The sequence below is a fragment of the Bombina bombina genome, unplaced genomic scaffold (genome assembly GCF_027579735.1).
Source record: "Bombina bombina isolate aBomBom1 unplaced genomic scaffold, aBomBom1.pri scaffold_1096, whole genome shotgun sequence".
Classification (NCBI taxonomy): domain Eukaryota; kingdom Metazoa; phylum Chordata; class Amphibia; order Anura; family Bombinatoridae; genus Bombina; species Bombina bombina.
In genome coordinates, this window is record NW_026511652.1 from 16,334 (window position 1) to 34,364 (window position 18,031).

At 41.0% G+C, this 18,031-nt stretch overlaps 1 protein-coding gene across 1 annotated transcript in view; it reads right to left on the reverse strand.

Moving 5' to 3' along the window:
* LOC128643891 (trinucleotide repeat-containing gene 6A protein-like) overlaps window positions 1–18,031 on the reverse strand; it is a gene marked incomplete at both ends in the record, with an annotated part of 86,897 nt that overhangs the window by 13,674 nt on the left and 55,192 nt on the right. The window contains 4 exons of the mRNA XM_053696662.1: window positions 16,540–16,686; window positions 17,280–17,404; window positions 17,755–17,806; window positions 17,894–17,974. Coding sequence (XP_053552637.1) covers window positions 16,540–16,686; window positions 17,280–17,404; window positions 17,755–17,806; window positions 17,894–17,974 — 405 coding nt within the window. The remainder of the gene's footprint in view (window positions 1–16,539; window positions 16,687–17,279; window positions 17,405–17,754; window positions 17,807–17,893; window positions 17,975–18,031) is intronic.

Sequence of the window (18,031 nt, forward strand, 5' to 3'; positions counted from 1 at the left end):
ATTAGACCACACCCCTTCTCATTACAGAGATGCACATCACCTAATATGCTTAATTGGTAGTAGGCTTTCGAGCCGATACAGCTTGGAGTAAGACAACATGCATAAAGAGGATGATGTGGTCAAAATACTCATTTGCATAATAATTCTGCACTCCCTGTATATAGTGAAAAAAACAATTATGAATTACCAGATAGTTTCCTTTGATACAGGGAGAGTCAACAGCTGCATCCATTCATTTTGGGAAATACAGAACCATCCAGGAGGAGGCAAAGACACCCCAAGCAAAGGCTTAAATACCTCCCCCACTTCCCTCATCCCCCAGGCATTCTGCCGAGGGAACAAGGAACAGTAGGAGAAATATCAGGGTGAAAAAGATGCCAGAAGAAAATTTAAATTTAGGGCACGGAGAGCACAGGCGGGAGCTGAGGACTCTCACTGTATTGAAGGAAAGGAAATTATCTGGCAAGTCAAAATTTTGATTTTCCTTCTAACTACAGGGAGAGTCCACAACTTTTGGGAAAACCATACCAAACCTGTAGAGGACACAGAATGCAAACTGGGGGGAAGGGGGGGGGGGGAGGTAACAAAAATACGGCACCACAGCCTGTAACAACCATCTCCCGAAAACTGCTTCAACAAAAGCAAAAGGACCCAAACAAATGTTAGGAGGACCAAGTAAACTGCCCAACAATAAGGACCGTAAAAGCCCACGTCAGAGACCACACAAAATCACTGGTCCAAAAATAAGCACAAAAACCTCTGAGGAGACAAGAGTCCCACTGGCTACGAGGTCAAACAAAGAACACTCCTCCACGAACACAACAAGGACGACAACCAAAATTCCCAACACCTTAGATCTGCTTAGGAGCCCACGTACCAGGGCAAAAGTAGTATGATACAACCCATAACTGCATGTATGTTGGGTAGCCAGGCTAACCCTCAGGCTAAGAACTAGCCATCCTATCAAGAACAGGCTAAGAAACCCTTTCTCCAGGACACCCTGGAAAGGGACCAGAGAGAACCTCAAGGAGTGATATAAAATCAGAGAGAACCAACATCACCCCACTAAAACGGGGGGGGGGGGCAGCATCCCAAAATACTAACGAGGGACCAGCTTATGAAAGGATTGACACCTTTCAGAAAAAAAAACATTCACGGATATACCAAAACACCAAGGGTGAAGACCCTGCCAAAGTCCATAATAATGGAGCACCCATAATGAAGACCAAACCACGACGTAGCACAAAAGGAGCAAGTAGATACCCTGACGCCTGACCCTGTCAGACTGAGTCAACCGAGAAAGGGTAACATAGTCGAATAGAACAAAGAAGAATACATTTCCCAAGCACCGAAAAGATCCAGAGATCTACTTAAGAATCTCTGACCACGATCCCCTAAGGGAAAAAACTAGGATAGACACAGACCCCCAGAGAACATAGATCGTATTCCACCAAAGGTCCAGATCCGAAAAAAACATTTTAGAGAATCCAGATCAAAAGGTACACACAGAAGGAGAGTACCTCGACCTCCTGCTGAACTCCCAGAGTCCGAAAAAAGACCAACTTCAGAAAGAACCCAACTGGTACAAACGCAGAAAACCAGGTCCTCAGAGTAGAAAGAGTGACCGAAGATTCCCTAGAAGAAAACAGAAGGAATCCCAGAAGACTCTCTCCCACTTCCATGGAAATGATAAGACAAAACTGCCCCAGTAGACCAAAGATAATTTTCCCAGAACAGGGAAAGAAATACGGCATACTTTAACTTAAACAGGCGTAAAGGGACTACCTGTCTGAAAGATCAAACAGCATCCAAAGAGCCACCCTGGAGCCTACCCCAGGAATTCCAATCCAAATCCAACTCAAAGTATGGAAAGGGCAAGAGATTCCTTTAAACTAACAGGCGATGGAGGAAACCAGAACCGCCAAAATCAGGAGTAACCAGAACCCATAATAACAAGATACTGTATAAAAAAAATTAGATCGCAAGAAAAATCTAGGATCAGAACGAGGTTACTGAAAACGATACAGTCCCCAAAAACAGGATTCCCTCAACATGATGACAGGAAAGTATCCATCTCCCTGAAAAGGGGAAAAGAGAACTGTATATCAACCCTCAAGAGTAAGAAATTAGCTCTGCATAGAGAGCATAGAAACCAAATAGAATGATAGAACACCTATGCACCACCAATAGAGGGTAAAAATTTCACCCCTGCAAAAAGGAAACGGAAAAGAGACTCCAAAAAAGGTCACTCATCGTTCTCTCCTTCCGGTGAGGCAAAACTTAGCTCCTAAAGAAAACTGCCACAGCATAAATCAACTTCATGCCAACAGCTTAGCTAAGCAGGGTATTAACTCGTAGACCACTTGGACTGCATACGATCCAATATCATACGCCCAACCAAAATATATTAAACTAGAACCAGCCTGACATCTAGGATAGTAGAGCTACCTTTGGACCGAAGGAACAAGAAAATAACCTCTTGAAGAAGAGAGAGGCAACTAGTACGAAAACCGGTTCAGCCTGTTAATTAGGATACGACATATCTGTTCAAGGGTCGATGAAAATTTCTAAAGTTCTAGCAGGGCCAGAAAACCGAGAATAATAACAGAAAAACATATAAGCTCCAAAGCTTAAACATAGTCTCAGACATAGAGGGAGCCTCACCCCGACCAAAGACAACCTTCTTTGTTTTTTTATATATATCACAACCATGAAATCACTAGTACCAGAATCCCAGAGGCGAAAAAAAAAGTCTTCCTAAGAAGAGATTCTACAATAATTTCACGCTAAAAAAATAAATAAAAGGAAAATTAACTTATCCTAACTGGATTAGAAAATAAATTAGTCAAGCGCACACAAGAGATAGCCCAAGGGAAAGTGAAACCCACAGGTCCAGCCTGTCATGCGACAATTCCTCAAGAGCTCAGAACTGGGAATTTGATACAAAAACAAAGAAATAAATATAGAAACAAGGAATAGGATCACCATCCCTCCAGTCGTCTTAACAAGCACGCTATCTGACTCAGAAGACTGACATTGAGCTGATGGATCAGAACTAGGATCCTCCAACGTCACCAAAACTTCTCTCAGAAGTACACGCAGGCAAGCTATTCTAAATTTAAAAGCAAAATTCACCTCCGTCGGAGTAGCCTCAGAGGACACCGCTTCCCCAGAAGACAGATCGGAAACCAAAGTCTTCTTACATGCCGGACCTTGGGCAGGAGTACACGAATTAAGCCTTCACTTGCATGTGACAGGAAGATGCAAATGCACTAAGGCCAGAGATATGGCCATGTGAAACCACGTAACCTCTGGATTGAAAAAGGCCTTCTTCAGGAGAAGGGGTAACGCTATGTGGGACAACCTCCTGTGTAGGAACAGAAGATTCTAGGGAACGCACCTCACAGGATGCAGAATCCTCATGGTCTCTAACGTCTCAACAAGGGAAGATAAGAACACCCTATTGTAGCATACAGAACATAATTGAGAGGGCTGGGTTACCTGGGCCTCCTCACAATATACACAGGTATCAAAATCTGAATGAGAGGAATTCTCCTCTAACATATCAGAATCCTCCATAACTCTGCTAAGTAGATTATGGGAAAATAAAAAACTAGCACCTTACACCCCCCAATGACTGGGGCACTCACCACCTCCTTTGACCCAGACAGGTAGAGAAAATGGATCCTCTCCGCAGACGCTCGTCAGGAATACGGAAATGGGAAACAAAAAACGTGACCGCAGCCGATCACGTGGTGCACCATGCAGGATTCACTCGCTAAGGAAAAGTGCGCCAGTCCAATAAAACTGTGCAGCTCGATAATTAACCTGTTCGTTCCGTAATAGCCTATGAGCCCCAAACGTCTACACATAAGACGTCAAAATCACAAACATGATTAAAGCCCCCACTGTTCAATATTCCCCCTCAGGAGATATTAACCCTTGATTCCATAAAGATAAAGGAGTCCCACTGAGACCCGGTCTTCTAACGTTGCATGCATGTAAAAATTGAAACGATCTTACCGGAATATATGTCGTGGAACAGCAACACGGTCCTTCAAGTTTGACAGATTGTAGCAGTGCTTCTGACATGGACTTGAGTGCAGAAAAGCAAGCAGCAAAACTCGTCAAAGCTGAATGCTTATGGAGCTGTTAATATGAGTCAGGATGGTTTCGCAGAAAGAAACTCTCTGCATCTCCAGACTCAAACTTTCATCAATGCTCTCACTGAGAGGCTAACAAGACTACTAAACTCCAGTCTCATCTCGAAGAGAACTACCCTCCATAAGTAACTACTCAGTAATCTTCCAACACTTCTCTGCCAACCTCCTGTGATGAAAGTCAAAGAATGACTGGGGGATGACGGAAGTGGGGGAGGTATTTAAGCCTTTGGCTGGGGTGTCTTTGCCTACTCCTGGTGGCCAGGTTCTGTATTTCCCAAAAGTAATGAATGCAGCTGTGGATTCTCCCTGTATTTAGAAGGAAAGAAGATAATTAATGATTAAAGGAATGGTTTGGGGGAAAAATATCAAAGGGGCAAGCTACAATTTACACTATAAAAAGGTGAAAATTTGTATTCGGCTCATGTCAGGAATGGTAGTCAGTACCCTATCAGCAAAAGTTATCTCTGTGTATTACAGACACAATGCTGTACGTTTCTTACTTGATAACTTTATATGATGTCACAAAAAGGACATTAAACTCAAAATCAAATCCCCAAAACATGTAAAGGGAATTAAAATATTGTGCTTTTCCGAGAGAGGTCAAAAACCTACTCTGTAACCTAGGTTTTCAAACCTCTATAAATTGCCTAAATCAGGTACACACAATATTAAAGTTCTAGCTATAGCATCAATAAAATGGCAACCCAACTTTAATTTTGTATTTATTTTAATGCAACAAACTGCATGAGCTAAATGCAATATTCTGTTGGTGCATAAGCACCATGCATGTGCTTACTTGTAATTTTACACCCTGGAATAATCACAAAGAAATGAACAAAAGAAGGAAATCTGCATTGTGATTGAGCGTATACATTAACAATGGCAATACATTATTTAAAGGTAGCAAAGTGTCAGGTGTTTTAACTTGTACAATAAATGAAGCAGGAGCACTGAGTAGCACTTCTATTGATTACCCTTGACATTCAAGGGGTATTGCATAAATGTTTTGTAGATCAATTTATATAACCGACAGTTTTTTTTTTTTTTTTTTTTTAAATGTATAGTTTTGCTTATTTTTTAAATAACAATACTCTGATTTTCAGACTCCTAACCAAGCCCCAAAGTTTGAGGAGAATACTGATGTATACCTACTTCAGCTTGCTCCTGTTTGTGTAAAGGGTCTTTTCATATGCAGAAGGAGGAGGGGGGAGTGTCTGCTATTTCCCACCTGCAGTGGGTGTTCCAGTAACCTTTTTCCCAGAGCTAAACTGGGAGCTTCTAAGTTTTTAAACGGTTTTATACTGGATTTTTAGATCAGTATCTGTGCATATTATTCTTTATAGTAGTGTCTATTACATGCAGTTACATGAAAATAGGTGTATACTGTCCCTTTAAAGGGGCATTGCACATTGTTTTGCGTGTAAAAACGGTGTTGTCCTACACTCCCAAGAGTTAAAAATAACACATAGTGCCTTAAAATGCTTTAAAGGCATTCAGATTTTCTACATTTGAGGACAAAATGAAATGCAAATTCTGCAGACAACTAGGCACTGCTTTATATACCAGCAAGGATACCCATAACAATTCCTGAGAATTATTATTATTATCGGTTATTTGTAGAGCGCCAACAGATTCCGCAGCGCTATTAACAAAGGCGGAGTACAAAAAAAAAAAAACAGTTATAGGGATCAAATGGGTAGAGGGCTCTGCCAAGAGTTGCACTGTTGTAGTCAAAAACATAATTTATGTAAGAACTTACCTGATAAATTCATTTCTTTCATATTAACAAGAGTCCATGAGCTAGTGACGTATGGGATATACATTCCTACCAGGAGGGGCAAAGTTTCCCAAACCTTAAAATGCCTATAAATACACCCCTCACCACACCCACAAATCAGTTTAACGAATAGCCAAGAAGTGGGGTGATAAGAAAAAAAGTGCGAAGCATATAAAATAAGGAATTGGAATAATTGTGCTTTATACAAAAAAATCATAACCACCACAAAAAAGGGTGGGCCTCATGGACTCTTGTTAATATGAAAGAAATGAATTTATCAGGTAAGTTCTTACATAAATTATGTTTTCTTTCATGTAATTAACAAGAGTCCATGAGCTAGTGACGTATGGGATAATGACTACCCAAGATGTGGATCTTTCCACACAAGAGTCACTAGAGAGGGAGGGATAAAATAAAGACAGCCAATTCCTGCTGAAAATAATCCACACCCAAAATAAAGTTTAACAAAAAACATAAGCAGAAGATTCAAACTGAAACCGCTGCCTGAAGAACTTTTCTACCAAAAACTGCTTCAGAAGAAGAAAACACATCAAAATGGTAGAATTTAGTAAAAGTATGCAAAGAGGACCAAGTTGCTGCTTTGCAGATCTGGTCAACCGAAGCTTCATTCCTAAACGCCCAGGAAGTAGATACTGACCTAGTAGAATGAGCTGTAATTCTCTGAGGCGGAATTTTACCCGACTCAACATAGGCAAGATGAATTAAAGATTTCAACCAAGATGCCAAAGAAATGGCAGAAGCTTTCTGGCCTTTCCTAGAACCGGAAAAGATAACAAATAGACTAGAAGTCTTACGGAAAGATTTCGTAGCTTCAACATAATATTTCAAAGCTCTAACAACATCCAAAGAATGCAATGATTTCTCCTTAGAATTCTTAGGATTAGGACATAATGAAGGAACCACAATTTCTCTACTAATGTTGTTGGAATTCACAACTTTAGGTAAAAATTCAAAAGAAGTTCGCAACACCGCCTTATCCTGATGAAAAATCAGAAAAGGAGACTCACACGAAAGAGCAGATAATTCAGAAACTCTTCTAGCAGAAGAGATGGCCAAAAGGAACAAAACTTTCCAAGAAAGTAATTTAATGTCCAATGAATGCATAGGTTCAAACGGAGGAGCTTGAAGAGCTCCCAGAACCAAATTCAAACTCCAAGGAGGAGAAATTGACTTAATGACAGGTTTTATACGAACCAAAGCTTGTACAAAACAATGAATATCAGGAAGAATAGCAATCTTTCTGTGAAAAAGAACAGAAAGAGCGGAGATTTGTCCTTTCAAAGAACTTGCGGACAAACCCTTATCTAAACCATCCTGAAGAAACTGTAAAATTCTCGGTATTCTAAAAGAATGCCAAGAAAAATGATGAGAAAGACACCAAGAAATATAAGTCTTCCAGACTCTATAATATATCTCTCGAGATACAGATTTACGAGCCTGTAACATAGTATTAATCACGGAGTCAGAGAAACCTCTATGACCAAGAATCAAGCGTTCAATCTCCATACCTTTAAATTTAAGGATTTCAGATCCGGATGGAAAAAAGGACCTTGTGACAGAAGGTCTGGTCTTAACGGAAGAGTCCATGGTTGGCAAGATGCCATCCGGACAAGATCCGCATACCAAAACCTGTGAGGCCATGCCGGAGCTATTAGCAGAACAAACGAGCATTCCCTCAGAATCTTGGAGATTACTCTTGGAAGAAGAACTAGAGGCGGAAAGATATAGGCAGGATGATACTTCCAAGGAAGTGATAATGCATCCACTGCCTCCGCCTGAGGATCCCGGGATCTGGACAGATACCTGGGAAGTTTCTTGTTTAGATGAGAGGCCATCAGATCTATCTCTGGGAGCCCCCACATTTGAACAATCTGAAGAAATACCTCTGGGTGAAGAGACCATTCGCCCGGATGCAACATTTGGCGACTGAGATAATCCGCTTCCCAATTGTCTACACCTGGGATATGAACCGCAGAGATTAGACAGGAGCTGGATTCTGCCCAAACCAAAATTCGAGATACTTCTTTCATAGCCAGAGGACTGTGAGTCCCTCCTTGATGATTGATGTATGCCACAGTTGTGACATTGTCTGTCTGAAAACAAATGAACGATTCTCTCTTCAGAAGAGGCCAAAACTGAAGAGCTCTGAAAACTGCACGGAGTTCCAAGATATTGATCGGTAATCTCACCTCCTGAGATTCCCAAACTCCTTGTGCCGTCAGAGATCCCCACACAGCTCCCCAACCTGTGAGACTTGCATCTGTTGAAATTACAGTCCAGGTCGGAAGAACAAAAGAAGCCCCCTGAATTAAACGAAGGTGATCTGTCCACCACGTTAGAGAGTGCCGAACAATCGGTTTTAAAGATATTAATTGATATATCTTCGTGTAATCCCTGCACCATTGGTTCAGCATACAGAGCTGAAGAGGTCGCATGTGAAAACGAGCAAAGGGGATCGCGTCCGATGCAGCAGTCATAAGACCTAGAATTTCCATGCATAAGGCTACCGAAGGGAATGATTGAGACTGAAGGTTTCGACAGGCTGTAATCAATTTTAGACGTCTCTTGTCTGTTAAAGACAGAGTCATGGACACTGAATCTATCTGGAAACCCAGAAAGGTTACCCTTGTTTGAGGAATCAAAGAACTTTTTGGTAAATTGATCCTCCAACCATGATCTTGAAGAAACAACACAAGTCGATTCGTATGAGACTCTGCTAAATGTAAAGACTGAGCAAGTACCAAGATATCGTCCAAATAAGGAAATACCACAATACCCTGTTCTCTGATTACAGACAGAAGGGCACCGAGAATCTTTGTGAAAATTCTTGGAGCTGTAGCAAGGCCAAACGGTAGAGCCACAAATTGGTAATGCTTGTCTAGAAAAGAGAATCTCAGGAACTGATAATGATCTGGATGAATCGGAATATGCAGATATGCATCCTGTAAATCTATTGTGGACATATAATTCCCTTGCTGAACAAAAGGCAATATAGTCCTTACAGTTACCATCTTGAACGTTGGTATCCTTACATAACGATTCAATAATTTTAGATCCAGAACTGGTCTGAAGGAATTCTCCTTCTTTGGTACAATGAAGAGATTTGAATAAAACCCCATCCCCTGTTCCGGAACTGGAACTGGCATAATTACTCCAGCCAACTCTAGATCTGAAACACAATTCAGAAATGCTTGAGCTTTCACTGGATTTACTGGGACATGGGAAAGAAAAAATCTCTTTGCAGGAGGTCTCATCTTGAAACCAATTCTGTACCCTTCTGAAACAATGTTCTGAATTCAAAGATTGTGAACAGAATTGATCCAAATTTCTTTGAAAAAACGTAACCTGCCCCCTACCAGCTGAACTGGAATGAGGGCCGTACCTTCATGTGAACTTAGAAGCAGGCTTTGCCTTTCTAGCAGGCTTGGATTTATTCCAGACTGGAGATGGTTTCCAAACTGAAACTGCTCCTGAGGACGAAGGATCAGGCTTTTGTTCTTTGTTGAAACGAAAGGAACGAAAACGATTGTTAGCCCTGTTTTTACCTTTAGACTTTTTATCCTGTGGTAAAAAAGTTCCTTTCCCACCAGTAACAGTTGAAATAATAGAATCCAACTGAGAACCAAATAATTTGTTTCCCTGGAAAGAAATGGAAAGTAGAGTTGATTTAGAAGCCATATCAGCATTCCAGGTCTTAAGCCATAAAGCTCTTCTGGCTAAGATAGCCAGAGACATAAACCTAACATCAACTCTAATAATATCAAAAATGGCATCACAGATGAAATTATTAGCATGCTGGAGAAGAATAATAATATCATGAGAATCACGATTTGTTACTTGTTGCGCTAGAGTTTCCAACCAAAAAGTTGAAGCTGCAGCAACATCAGCCAATGATATAGCAGGTCTAAGAAGATTACCTGAACATAGATAAGCTTTTCTTAGAAAAGATTCAATTTTTCTATCTAAAGGATCCTTAAACGAGGTACCATCTGACGTAGGAATGGTAGTACGTTTAGCAAGGGTAGAAATAGCCCCATCAACTTTAGGGATTTTGTCCCAAAATTCTAACCTGTCAGGCGGAACAGGATATAATTGCTTAAAACGTTTAGAAGGAGTAAATGAATTACCCAATTTATCCCATTCCTTAGAAATTACTGCAGAAATAGCATTAGGAACAGGAAAGACTTCTGGAATAACCGCAGGAGCTTTAAAAACCTTATCCAAACGTATAGAATTAGTATCAAGAGGACTAGAATCCTCTATTTCTAAAGCAATTAGTACTTCTTTAAGTAAAGAGCGAATAAATTCCATCTTAAATAAATATGAAGATTTATCAGCATCAATCTCTGAGATAGAATCCTCTGAACCAGAAGAGTCCAAAGAATCAGAATGATGGTGTTCATTTAAAAATTCATCTGTAGAGAGAGAAGATTTAAAAGACTTTTTACGTTTACTAGAAGGAGAAATAACAGACAAAGCCTTCTTTATGGATTCAGAAACAAAATCTCTTATGTTATCAGGAACATTCTGCACCTTAGATGTTGAGGGAACTGCAACAGGCAATGGTACATCACTAAAGGAAATATTATCTGCTTTAACAAGTTTGTCATGACAATTATTACAAACAACAGCTGGAGGAATAGCTACCAAAAGTTTACAGCAGATACACTTAGCTTTGGTAGATCCAGCAGGCAGTGGTTTTCCTGTAGTATCTTCTGGCTCAGATGCAACGTGAGACATCTTGCAATATGTAAGAGAAAAAACAACATATAAAGCAAAATAGATCAAATTCCTTATAAGACAGTTTCAGGAATGGGAAAAAAATGCCAAACATCAAGCTTCTAGCAACCAGAAGCAAATGAAAAATGAGACTGAAATAATGTGGAGACAAAAGCGACGCCCATATTTTTTGGCGCCAAATAAGACGCCCACATTATTTGGCGCCTAAATGCTTTTGGCGCCAAAAATGACGCCACATCCGGAACGCCGACATTTTTGGCGCAAAAACATAATTTATGCTTACCTGATAAATTCCTTTCTTCTGTTGTGTGATCAGTCCACGGGTCATCATTACTTCTGGGATATTATCTGCTCCCCTACAGGAAGTGCAAGAGGATTCACCCAGCAGAGTTGCTATATAGCTCCTCCCCTCTACGTCACCTCCAGTCATTCGACCAAAGACCAACGAGAAAGGAGAAGCCAAGGGTGTAGTGGTGACTGAATTATAATTTAAAAAAAAAATATGTACCTGCCTTAAAAAACAGGGCGGGCCGTGGACTGATCACACAACAGAAGAAAGGAATTTATCAGGTAAGCATAAATTATGTTTTCTTCTGTTATGTGTGATCAGTCCACGGGTCATCATTACTTCTGGGATACCAATACCAAAGCAAAAGTACACGGATGACGGGAGGGATAGGCAGGCTCATTATACAGAAGGAACCACTGCCTGAAGAACCTTTCTCCCAAAAATAGCCTCCGAAGAAGCAAAAGTGTCAAATTTGTAAAATTTGGAAAAAGTATGAAGCGAAGACCAAGTTGCAGCCTTGCAAATCTGTTCAACAGAGGCCTCATTCTTAAAGGCCCAAGTAGAAGCCACAGCTCTAGTGGAGTGAGCTGTAATTCTTTCAGGAGGCTGCTGTCCAGCAGTCTCATAGGCTAAACGTATTATGCTACGAAGCCAAAAAGAGAGAGAGGTAGCAGAAGCTTTTTGACCTCTCCTCTGTCCAGAATAAACGACAAACAGGGAAGAAGTTTGGCGAAAATCTTTAGTTGCCTGCAAGTAGAACTTGAGGGCACGAACTACATCCAGATTGTGTAGAAGACGTTCCTTCTTTGAAGAAGGATTTGGACACAAGGAGGGAACAACAATCTCTTGATTGATATTCCTGTTAGAGACAACCTTAGGTAAGAACCCAGGTTTAGTACGCAGAACTACCTTGTCTGAGTGAAAGATCAGATAAGGAGAATCACAATGTAGGGCTGATAACTCAGAGACTCTTCGAGCCGAGGAAATAGCCATTAAAAATAGAACTTTCCAAGATAACAATCTTATATCAATGGAATGAAGGGGTTCAAACGGAACACCCTGTAAAACGTTAAGAACTAAGTTTAAACTCCATGGCGGAGCAACAGTTTTAAACACAGGCTTGATCCTAGCTAAAGCCTGACAAAAGGCCTGGATGTCTGAATTTTCTGACAGACGCCTGTGTAACAAGATGGACAGAGCTGAGATCTGTCCCTTTAATGAGCTAGCCGATAAACCCTTTTCTAAACCTTCTTGTAGAAAAGACAATATCCTAGGAATCCTAACCTTACTCCAGGAGTAATCTCTGGATTCACACCAGTATAGGTATTTACGCCATATTTTATGGTAAATCTTTCTGGTAACAGGCTTCCTAGCCTGTATCAGGGTATCAATAACCGACTCAGAAAACCCACGTTTCGATAAAATCAAGCGTTCAATTTCCAAGCAGTCAGCTTCAGAGAAGTTAGACTTTGATGTTTGAATGGACCCTGAATCAGAAGGTCCTGTCTTAGAGGTAGAGACCACGGCGGACAGGATGACATGTCCACTAGATCTGCATACCAAGTCCTGCGCGGCCATGCAGGCGCTATTAGAATCACTGATGCTCTCTCCTGTTTGATTTTGGCAATCAATCGAGGAAGCAGCGGGAAGGGTGGAAACACATAAGCCATCCTGAAGTTCCAAGGTGCTGTCAAAGCATCTATCAGAACCGCTCCCGGATCCCTGGATCTGGATCCGTAGCGAGGAAGTTTGGCGTTCTGGCGAGACGCCATGAGATCTATCTCTGGTTTGCCCCAACGTCGAAGTATTTGGGCAAAGACCTCCGGATGAAGTTCCCACTCCCCCGGATGAAGAGTCTGGCGACTCAAGAAATCCGCCTCCCAGTTCTCCACTCCCGGGATGTGGATTGCTGACAGGTGGCAAGAGTGAGACTCTGCCCAGCGAATTATCTTTGATACTTCTATCATTGCTAGGGAGCTTCTTGTCCCTCCCTGATGGTTGATGTAAGCTACAGTCGTGATGTTGTCCGACTGAAACCTGATGAACCCCCGAGTCTTTAACTGGGGCCAAGCTAGAAGGGCATTGAGAACTGCTCTCAATTCCAGAATGTTTATTGGCAGGAGACTTTCCTCCTGACTCCATTGTCCCTGAGCCTTCAGAGAATTCCAGACAGCGCCCCAACCTAGAAGGCTGGCGTCTGTTGTTACAATTGTCCAGTCCGGCCTGCTGAAAGGCATCCCCCTGGACAGATGTGGCCGAGAAAGCCACCATAGAAGAGAGTTTCTGGTCTCTTGATCCAGATTCAGAGTGGGGGACAAATCTGAGTAATCCCCATTCCACTGACTCAGCATGCACAATTGCAGCGGTCTGAGATGTAGGCGTGCAAAGGGAACTATGTCCATTGCTGCTACCATTAAGCCGATCACCTCCATGCATTGAGCTACTGACGGGAGTTGAATGGAATGAAGGACACGGCATGCATTTAGAAGCTTTGTTAATCTGTCTTCTGTCAGATAAATCTTCATTTCTACGGAATCTATAAGAGTCCCCAAGAATGGAACCCTTGTGAGAGGCAAGAGAGAACTCTTCTTTTCGTTCACTTTCCATCCATGCGACCTTAGAAATGCCAGAACTAACTCTGTATGAGACTTGGCAGTTTGAAAGCTTGAAGCTTGTATCAGAATGTCGTCTAGGTACGGAGCTACCGAAATTCCTCGCGGTCTCAGAACCGCCAGAAGGGCACCCAGAACCTTTGTGAAGATTCTTGGAGCCGTAGCCAATCCGAATGGAAGAGCTACAAACTGGTAATGCCTGTCTAAGAAGGCAAACCTTAGATACCGGTAATGATCTTTGTGAATCGGTATGTGAAGGTAAGCATCCTTTAAATCCACTGTGGTCATGTACTGACCCTTTTGGATCATGGGTAAGATTGTCCGAATAGTTTCCATTTTGAACGATGGAACTCTTAGGAATTTGTTTAGGATCTTTAAATCCAAGATTGGCCTGAAAGTTCCCTCTTTTTTGGGAACCACAAACAGGTTTGAGTAAAACCCTTGTCCTTGTTCCGACCGCGGAACCGGATGGATCACTCCCATTAATAATAGATCTTGTACACAGCGTAGAAACGCGTGTTTCTTTATTTGGTTTGTCCAGTCCGGCCTGCTGTGTTGACAACCTTGACAGATGAAATCTCCCTCGTGGGGGAGATAATTTGAAGTCTAGAAGGTATCCCTGAGATATGATCTCTAGCGCCCAGGGATCCTGGACATCTCTTGCCCAAGCCTGGGCGAAGAGAGAGAGTCTGCCCCCCACTAGATCCGGTCCCGGATCGGGGGCCCTCGGTTCATGCTGTCTTAGGGGCAGCAGCAGGTTTTCTGGCCTGCTTGCCCTTATTCCAGGACTGGTTAGGTTTCCAGCCTTGTCTGTAACGAGCAACAGCTCCTTCTTGTTTTGGTGCAGTGGAAGTTGATGCTGCACCTGCTTTGAAATTCCGAAAGGGACGAAAATTAGACTGTCTAGCCTTAGCTTTGGCTTTGTCTTGAGGTAGAGCGTGGCCCTTACCTCCTGTAATGTCAGCGATAATTTCTTTCAAACCGGGCCCAAATAAAGTTTGCCCCTTGAAAGGTATATTAAGTAATTTGGACTTAGAAGTTACATCAGCCGACCAGGATTTTAGCCACAGCGCCCTACGTGCCTGAATGGCGAATCCTGAATTCTTAGCCGTAAGTTTGGTTAAATGTACTACGGCCTCCGAAACGAATGAATTAGCTAGTTTAAGGACTCTAAGCCTGTCCGTAATGTCGTCCTGTCATAATCAAAACAAGCAAACTGCCAAGTGGAAAAATAATGCCCAAATATTTATTCACTCAGTACCTCAGAAATGCAAACGATTCTACATTCCAGCAAAAACGTTTAACATGAATTAAATACCTATTAAAAGGTTTAATGTATTTTTACAGAGTAATTCCGGTGAAATACCATCCCCAGAACACTGAAGTGTAGAGTATACATACATGTCATTATAACGGTATGGCAGGATTTTCTCATCAATTCCATTCAGAAAATAAAAACTGCTACATACCTCAATGCAGATTCAACTGCCCGCTGTCCCCTGATCTGAAGCTTTTACCTCCCTCAGATGGCCGAGAAACAGCAATATGATCTTAACTACTCCGGTTAAAATCATAAGAAAAACTCTGGTAGATTCTTCTTCAAACTCTGCCAGAGAAGTAATAACACGCTCCGGTGCTATTGTAAAATAACAAACTTTTGATTGAAGTTATAAAAACTAAGTATAATCACCATAGTCCTCTCACACCTCCTATCTAGTCTTTGGGTGCAAGAGAATGACTGGAGGTGACTTCCGGCGACACGTATGACGCCGGAAACGGAAAAGAATTTTTGCGCCAAAAAAGTCCGCGCCAAGAATGACGCAATAAAATGAAGCATTTTCAGCCCCCGCGAGCCTAACAGCCCACAGGGAAAAAAAGTCAAATTTTTGAGGTAAGAAAAAATATGATAATTTAAAGCATAATCCCAAATATGAAACTGACTGTCTGGAAATAAGGAAAGTTGAACATTCTGAGTCAAGGCAAATAAATGTTTGAATACATATATTTAGAACTTTATAAAGTGCCCAACCATAGCTTAGAGTGTCACAGAAAATAAGACTTACTTACCCCAGGACACTCATCTACATGTTTGTAGAAAGCCAAACCAGTACTGAAACGAGAATCAGTAGAGGAAATGGTAAATATAAGAGTATATCGTCGATCTGAAAAGGGAGGTAAGAGATGAATCTCTACGACCGATAACAGAGAACCTTATGAAATAGATCCCATAGAAGGAGATCACTGCATTCAATAGGCAATACTCTCTTCACATCCCTCTGACATTCACTGCACGCTGAGAGGAAAACCGGGCTCCAACTTGCTGCGGAGCGCATATCAACGTAGAATCTAGCACAAACTTACTTCACCACCTCCCTTGGAGGCAAAGTTTGTAAAAAACTGATTTGTGGGTGTGGTGAGGGGTGTATTTATAGGCATTTTAAGGTTTGGGAAACTTTGCCCCTCCTGGTAGGAATGTATATCCCATACGTCACTAGCTCATGGACTCTTGTTAATTACATGAAAGAAAAAATGTATTAGAAAACCATGGAATAACCCAATCATAACAAGCATTATAAATATATTAGTGGTGTGTAACAGGCCACATACCTTATACCCGGACAACACTAGTAACACCAATCAATTTAAATACACATCACAAAGAGGTTTGTATGAGTTTTGGATTTTGAACTCAACATCCCTGATGTTTTAAAACCCCATTTTAATTTGTTTTAGGCAACATTTATCTGCTTTATGCACGTCTGTTAGTTGCACACAAGCCATACATTGATAAAGTTAATAAAAATTGAACAACAAATAATAAAAAAAAAACCTAGCGGACATGTTTTAATTTTGCAGTGTATCTTGTCGAACTGTAATGGGTTCCAATATCTGTAAAGCATAGAAATGATGAGGTTGTACCAATCTGTGCAAACTCACCTGTTTTACAGAACTTATGTTTGGCATTCCCAGCCCTGTGAAGGAGCCTAGGGACTGAGTAGGTAGTGCACTATTTAAAGGGGGAAGTTTCATGTTCTGATTGGAAATAAACTGCATGTTTTGCGACTCTTCTGCTACAATGTTGTCCTGATTATGGTGGAAAAAAGCACAAAAGGAGCAAAGCCCAGAAGAGAAGATAGTGATGAAGAAAGCGCAGTCAGGATCCAGAAGCAGAGGAACAAGGACAAACACAAGTGTCAGGAGAAAGCAGAAAACAGTGATAGTTAGTGTGGCTCGCACAGCAGCAGGAATGCACATCTAGTTCTATTGTGTGGGACAAATGATGTAATGCGCCATTTAAGTCAATCAGGGATTCATTGTGAAGTATGGCTGATATTTAATTTTTTTCTATAAAGAGTAGAGTAACCAGATGAATGGGTAGAGAATTGCAAAAATGCACAACACATCTATACCTAAAATCAGTAAAACAAAATGGCAGCATACAATTGTGATTCAAAATGGAGTCTAATGGACGCCATCCATAACAAAGCAGATTAGCACATCGAATTATGGTCCGAGTACATAAATGGCCCGAAACATCATACAGTAAAAAGGAAAATGAATATAGTTACTACTACCTTAATGAAAGAATATCAGATAGGCTTGTGCTGCACTATTGTTTATTCCAGGTATTGCAGTAAAATAGATGCAAAAGGAGCACCTTCATTATTCACACTAACCTTATCAAAGTAAGGATTGTGATCCATGGAAGACTCTTTGGAAATGTGGCGTGGCCCAGGGGCTTTTCCTACAGCCCTATTGTAGTCTCCAACCCCGAGACCTGTTTTCTCCATATCCATTCTCACTGCAAAGAAAACATCAAACATTACAACCTTAAAAAGGAATTACGAATCAAAAGTAGAATTATATAGAAAGAAAAAGCTAGACCATTTATTTCCCTGTTTAAACTACTGTTCTCTTTAGAGATGTTCTGCATAGGTTACAAACACAACCAAGATATGGGTGTACAGTATAACTACTTTCAAATGCATCACATATACTGAAATTAAATAAGAGTTGAAGTCACTTATGGGATTTGGATATAGTCTTAAAATAAATTAGCAAAAATATAGTACTGAAAATCTTCCTTTTCAGATATGCTTTGTGATGGTTTCAACTTGTCTCTTTAAATAGAGAAGTAGAAATGTTACATACCCCCAGGCAGATCCATCTTATTGCTCTGCATGGAGTCCTCTGGGGCGTCTCTCTAAAACAAAAACAACAAAAATGAGTACAAGCAGCAACAAACTATTTTTAGTGTATTTGGTACTTTACCAGTTGACTTGCTACTCACAGAAAAAGCTAAATTGTTGAATTGCTTGACAAATGGATTTATCCAATTCTCCTCTTGCTTATTCCCATTTTTTGTGGTTCCCTGACAAAAAAAAAATGAAGAAAAAAAAAGAAATGTAAAACAATGTATTTTAGTTAG